The sequence below is a fragment of the Haplochromis burtoni genome, unplaced genomic scaffold (genome assembly GCF_018398535.1).
Source record: "Haplochromis burtoni strain Fernald_Lab_line unplaced genomic scaffold, NCSU_Asbu1 Contig_3, whole genome shotgun sequence".
Lineage (NCBI taxonomy): Eukaryota > Metazoa > Chordata > Actinopteri > Cichliformes > Cichlidae > Haplochromis > Haplochromis burtoni.
Genome location: NW_024582364.1, coordinates 6194448 through 6200550, shown reverse-complemented (window position 1 = coordinate 6200550; position 6103 = coordinate 6194448). Strand labels below are relative to the sequence as shown.

At 38.6% G+C, this 6103-nt stretch overlaps 1 protein-coding gene across 4 annotated transcripts; it reads left to right on the top strand.

Annotated features, from left to right (window-relative positions):
* The first annotated feature begins 477 nt into the window (after positions 1-477).
* LOC102312652 (chemokine XC receptor 1-like) lies at positions 478-2603 on the top strand. Of its 4 annotated transcripts, XM_005912468.2 has the most exons (4): positions 478-540; positions 635-751; positions 1025-1142; positions 1307-2603. In XM_005912468.2, exon 4 carries the CDS (start codon positions 1317-1319, stop codon positions 2286-2288), a length of 972 nt encoding a protein of 323 aa, XP_005912530.1. In that variant the 5' UTR covers positions 478-540; positions 635-751; positions 1025-1142; positions 1307-1316; the 3' UTR covers positions 2289-2603. The 4 variants fall into 4 exon arrangements, with proteins under 4 accessions (XP_005912530.1, XP_042074865.1, XP_042074868.1 ...); XM_042218931.1 differs by having other exon boundaries at positions 512-751; XM_042218934.1 differs by having other exon boundaries at positions 512-751; positions 1021-1142.
* The last annotated feature ends 3500 nt before the right edge of the window (positions 2604-6103 follow it).

The window sequence follows — 6103 nt, the reverse complement described above, 5'->3', positions numbered from 1 at the left end:
TTTTCTTGTGTATAAATAAAGACAAGTGCAAGAACAGAGCGCTGATCACAGGGCCCCCACTCTCGTGTGAGCGCTCTGTGACTGCCCTTACAAGTAAAATCTGCAGCGTGTGTGTGTCTTCACTCTCTGACTCTCAGCTGAAGAAGTGTCTTTTAGAATAAATCTCTTGACAGTTTTATATGTATTTATATTATGTCTACATTTTTTTCCAGCAAGAAATAGTTTCTTCCTAACAGTACTAGGGTTTCTGCTTCTTTTCTAATTTTTTATCAGCAGTATCCTCATGCTTAAAAAAACACAAAACAGAACAAAAGGTTTTTTTAGTCTGTTTCAATTACACAGCTAAAACAAATGAAGTAAAATAAACATGTGTTTTATTGTTCATTTTCAGTGTATAGAAAAAGAAGAGGTTGCTCAAGTCATGATGTGGTTTTTGGTAGGGCGGCGCTCTAGCTCAAGAACACGACAAACTTTAAGATATCTCAGGATCATCACAGGTTTTTCACCACAGTGCAATTCAGCAGAAGACCTGAGTTTGAGGTAAGTTCAGAGAAATGCAATATGGATGTAGGCAGTTATTTGTCAGGTTTAAATTTGGTGACTTTATTTGTTTCATGATGTGGTTTTTATTAAGGCAGAATCTCTGAACTAATGTGAAACAAAAGGAGGAACTATTAGTTTTCAAGAGAACACCCTACAGCTTTTACACAACAATAAAATTCAGCGGAAGACTTGAAAGTTGATTTTTGTGGTAAGTTGCTGGGTTTTTTTTTTTTGAAATTGGGTACTTTAATCCCTTTGGTTTTATCTGTTATACAAAAACTAGAAACAAAATAAACAGTTTCTGTTGTTTTAGAGAAATTGTGATTGTGTTTAGTTGCATTTTATTTTGTATGTATGTTTTATTTTTTTCCAGAAAACTGGAAATGGCAAATGTCACATCTGGACTGAGTAATGATGCTGTGTTTGTTGCACAAGTTAACTTTGAATTTTTTGTTTCATAATGTGGTTTTTGTTAAGGCAGAATCTCTGAATTAATGTGAAACAAAAGGAGGAACTATTAGTTTTCTGAAGAACATTGTACAGCTTTTGTGCTGAATTACAGGGCAATTCAGCAGAAGACTTGATAGTTGATGTTTGAGGTAAGTTGCTGTGTTTGTTTTCTGAAATTTGATACTTTTTTAGTCACTTTGGTTTTATATAATATACAAAAACTAGAACCAAAATCAACACTTTCTGTCACTTTAGAGAAAACTGCTCAGTCATTGTGTTTGATTGCATTTTATTTTATATGTATGTTTTCCAGAAGATTGAAAATGGCAAACTTCACATCCACATCCAGAACGAGTGATCTTGTTGAATACATGTGTGATACTAATGTTCCCACCATCACTGGTCCCCTTTTCATCTTGATCTTCATCCTCAGTATCATAGGCAACAGCCTCCTCTTATGTGTTGTCTTCATCTACGAAAATCTGAAAAGTATCACAAATATTTTCATCCTGAACCTGGCCTGCTCTGATTTGATCTTCACCATCACACTTCCATTCTGGGCCGCTGATCACCTACACAACTGGGTCTTTGGGGACTTTGTCTGCAAAGTTATCACTGTTGGATTCGCTGTTGGTTTGTACAGCAGTGTCATTCTGCTGACTGCCATGACAGTGGATCGTTTCACTACTGTTGTACTGCACAACTGGCCGATCAGCCATGCCAGAGTGAAGAAGTGTGCAATCGGTGCCTGTATAGCTGCCTGGGTCATCAGCATCTTAGCGTCCCTGAGTGATGCAATGAAAGTAAAGGTTGAAAGCTGGGAAGGTAAAAACTATTGCGAGCCTGAATCTGAAGACAAGCTTGGACAGTATCTACAAGTGTCACTGCTATTCTTCCTCCCATTTGCCATCATTATTTTCTGCTACTCTGCCATCCTCAAGACAGTTTTGCAAGGTTTAAACAGAAGGAAGTTCAGGACTGTGGCTGTGCTGTTGTGTATTGTTGCAGCCTTTTTCATTTGCTGGGGGCCATACCATATTATGCTTTTAATCAAGTCTCTCAATACAAACAATGATTGTAAGGTACTGAAACGGTTAGCAGTTGCCTACCATATCTGTGAAATGCTTGCCTATTCTCACTGCTGTATGAACCCTCTGCTATATATGCTCTCGCAGAAGTTGCGAAAGCATCTGTTGAGTCTTTTGCGCTGTGAAAAAGTGAACAGGAAGAAGAGAGAGAGAAGCACCAGCCTGAACACTTCACAACAATTCACACTGCAGAGCTCTGCTGTTTAGATGGAACTGCACAACTATCCATTTAACAGTCACTAATAAAATTAAACCTTGATTCAGGCTGATACAGTCATAGTACTTTGATGTGTAAGTGTATTAACTCATTCATTGAGGCAAACAGAGAGCAGCAATTAGAGTGTCATGGACTGTAAAAGTAACAATATCTGGTGTATTTTTCCTTTTACCTTCAGGCTGGAAATATGTTCATACAACATCGTTTCTACTCATTTAATTTCATATCTTTTGCATAATTCCTTGAAATGAAACAGAATATTAAATAAAACTTGAAAATATGCAATGAATTATACAACTTTGTATTTAAAATATTTGATGTGACTTTTTCATTGTGTCACAGTGATCCTGGTAGACTCATTTCATATTTCATTTCTAAATCTTCTTTAAAAAATTGCATTTAATCTTCTGATTTTTATTCCATTCACCTTTTCTAATATATTTTATTTATTTAAACCTCCTAAGGTCCAACAATTAATTTTTGTCCTGTGTCTGTGATGTGAGTCTGAGTCTATGCAGTAAAAGTCTGAGTACCTCACATTTTCAGCCAATGTCCACGGTCCAGAGCAGGAAGGTGAAAGCTCAGAGGAGGACATATCAGCTTTTGAGTGGCCTGAGTGGGGAGCTACCATTAATAATAAGAAGAACTGTTTAATGCAGGGCTCTGAAGTTTAGACATTACACATAGAAATGACATAGACATTATGAGCTTTTGGTGTTTTTATTTTGCCCTTTATCGGGCTCTTGAGAGCCCGGTTTGTCCTCTGTTTGAATTTTTACCTTCTTGCTCTAATGTCTGGCTCTCCTCCACCTAATCTCCTGACAGCTCTATACGTACTACGGTTACATTAAGAAAAAAAAGAGTGACATTTTAAACTTAAACTTAAAATAGTATTTTGAGAAAAGAAGTCGAAATGTGGAGATTTCAGGTGTCATTTCAAGCCAAAAGACTGCTATACCTTTACAAAATGTTTAGATGAGGTAGGTAAACAAACGGATCAGCTGTCATATCATGTTTTGTGGTAGAACATGCGTCACTGAGCGCTCAACACAGACAGCATCGTCAGAAGGAAAATTGATAAAATAAATTACAAATGTTGTATTGTTCGATACATATGCGTACCGAACCGAAAGCACTGTATCGAACGGTTCAATATCGATACGAATATCGTTGCACCCCTAGTATATATATATATATATATGTGTGTGTGTGTGTGTGTGTGTGTGTGTGTAGTGGAAGACTCTGCAGTTTGATGTAGAAGTATTTATCTTTTTGTAAATCCACATACTAGCTAATCAGATATCAGTCCTGTTGTTCAGGAAAATGTGGTTGCATTTAATACAGAGAAAGGATTGGTTGTAATCTGTGAGACATGCGGACTAAATATTGAATTGACGACCCACATCCAGACAACGACAAGTGGAGTGTGGTGAAATTAAAGCAAGCTCTTAATTTCCAGGCTGTTGAAATCCAAAAAGGCAAAACACATAATCCAAAAAAGGTGAAACTGAAACTACTGTATTGGGGAAGGCTTCAGGACCCAGGGGATCAACGGGAAGATATAAAAGAGGAAGTAGAATCAGATGCTCTTATTCTCTGATGTGTGGCTGTAGACAATTGTGGTTTTGGAATGCTGGGAAGTTTTTGAGTGTGAAGAACATGAGATCTGGTCCCTGGGCCCTTAGAACATGAGTAGATCTGGTTGCCATTTAAGTACTTTATGATGATACTGCCCTTCATCAAAGATTCAAGGTGTAGACTTAATGTTTTTTAATGAAGTTTGTTGAAATGTATTGGTGATGTCTATTGTATTCATTAATTGTGTGGTTTGGCAAGCAGAGGAGTCAGCTCGAGTTGACCTTTGAACTTTGAGTATAACATGAAAAAAATATATTGTCAGGTAACACTGTATCGTCTCCTGCAGGATGGGCTGCACATGTGTCACCATTTTTCTTTTCTCCTGTTGTCGATCTTACACCCTAGTTTGTTTTAGGGAAAGGGCCATATTTTAAAAAGGATTTTATGCTTGGGTTTGTGTTCATGTCAACTGGGCTAGGGGCAATATTGTTTGCGCAATGTGCAATCCCTAAGTAGGGGGCTAACAACTCATAGGAATCTGCCCTTGCAATTGTTTATGATGAAATTACTTGTTGTGTCTAGTATAATTTATTTGCAGTGGTATAAATTATTTTCTCACGGAAGCACATAGTGCATGTAATGAGTGTCCCTGTGGTATCGTATTTACTTGGAGTGGATTTAGTTAAAAACAGTACCTGTGTGGGTTGTAAGGTTGTTAGTGGTCCAATTGTATTGCGAACCCTAATACAATTGTATAAAGATTTGCTGAAACTGACCTATTGTGTTATTTATTCTTGACTCGTCCCTGGACGATCTTTTGACTTGAAGTTTGTATAAGTTGGATTGCAGTGATTGACCCAACACAACTTTGAGGAGTGTTTATTGCAAATCACACAAAATGCTTAGTTGACTGGTTTGGTACCCAGTTCAGATTTTCAGCTGGTCTCCAGCACACACACACACAAGCTGTGTGTTAGTGGAAGCTGCCCTGGCATCCCTGTGTGAAGATGTTGCTGCTGCATTTGCAAAGAAGAGAATGTTGGAACTGGAGACCCAGTGCAGAAAGGTGCATTGCTGCATGTAATGGGGAAGGGATAGATGGCAGAGAAACTGGTAACCCTGTGACGAGAAAAGGTTTGCTGCAGTTTATTGAAAAGTAGGGATAGTGGAGCAATGAACCAGCAACCCGGTGCCAGTAATGTTCATAAGGTGAATGATGGTCAAATGGCAGAAAAACCAGCCCCTGGTGCCAGGTTTACTGCTGCATACTGCAAAGAAGAAAACAATAATGTAGAAACTGGCAGGAAAGGCTGCTGTGTTACAAATTAACAGTACAGGAGAAGAAAAACTGTCATCCCGGTTCCGGGAAGTTGCATCTGCATGATGCAAAGGAGCGATAGAGGAAAGAGAACCTGGACAAAGAACTGATATGGAGAAGAAGACTGGCAACACGGTGATGATAATGTTTTGTTGTTTTTAATAGTAGATGGCACAAGCTGCTAATCCAGTGCTGGAAAAGTGAGCTGCTATATTTTGCAAATGAAGGTTAGAAGAGAGAGAACTTGGTATCCCAGTGCAAAAAGCTTTGTGCTGCATTTGCAAATGAGGGATAGAGAGAGTGAGAACCTGGCGTCTTAGTGGTAGAAAAACTTGCTTCTGCATTTTGCGAACGTGAAGCTGGAATCCAGGTGTCAGGATGCCGGTGCCCAAAATCTTGCTGCTGCATTTTGCGAAAGAAGGATAGAGGGAAGTGCCCATAGCTTTTTTGTTTGTTTGTTTTTTGTTTTGCAAACAATAGATAGATGGCAGAAAACTGACATCCAGAGGCAGAAGGGTTCCCTGATGCCTTTTGCAATAATAGATGCAGACAGGTTTGTTGCTGCATTTTCCAAATGAAAGATAAAGAAAGAATCTGGCATCCCAGTTCTGGAAGGGTTCACTGCTGCTTTGCATTTAAAGGATCAATGAAGAAAAACTGGATTTTTTTAAAAACTGCAAAAACATAATCCAAAGACGAGGTGTGCAGTCTCAGATAATAAATTCCTGTCCCTACTCCACAGACCCACTCTCCAAAGATCCCGTCATGGAGTTCTTTAAAAGCCTAAAAATTGCACCACAGGTTAGAAACTGAGGTTTTCAAGAGTTTCAGATTATTCAATTAACTGGCCAAAATCTACAGTTCTCCCCATTAACTGCTCCTTCCATAATTCTTCCTCTGCCCCACTGC

Bases quoted from the DNA above. Each gene is read 5' to 3' on its own strand.
- LOC102312652 (XM_005912468.2), top strand. From the start codon at position 1,317: ATGGCAAACTTCACATCCACATCCAGAACGAGTGATCTTGTTGAATAC.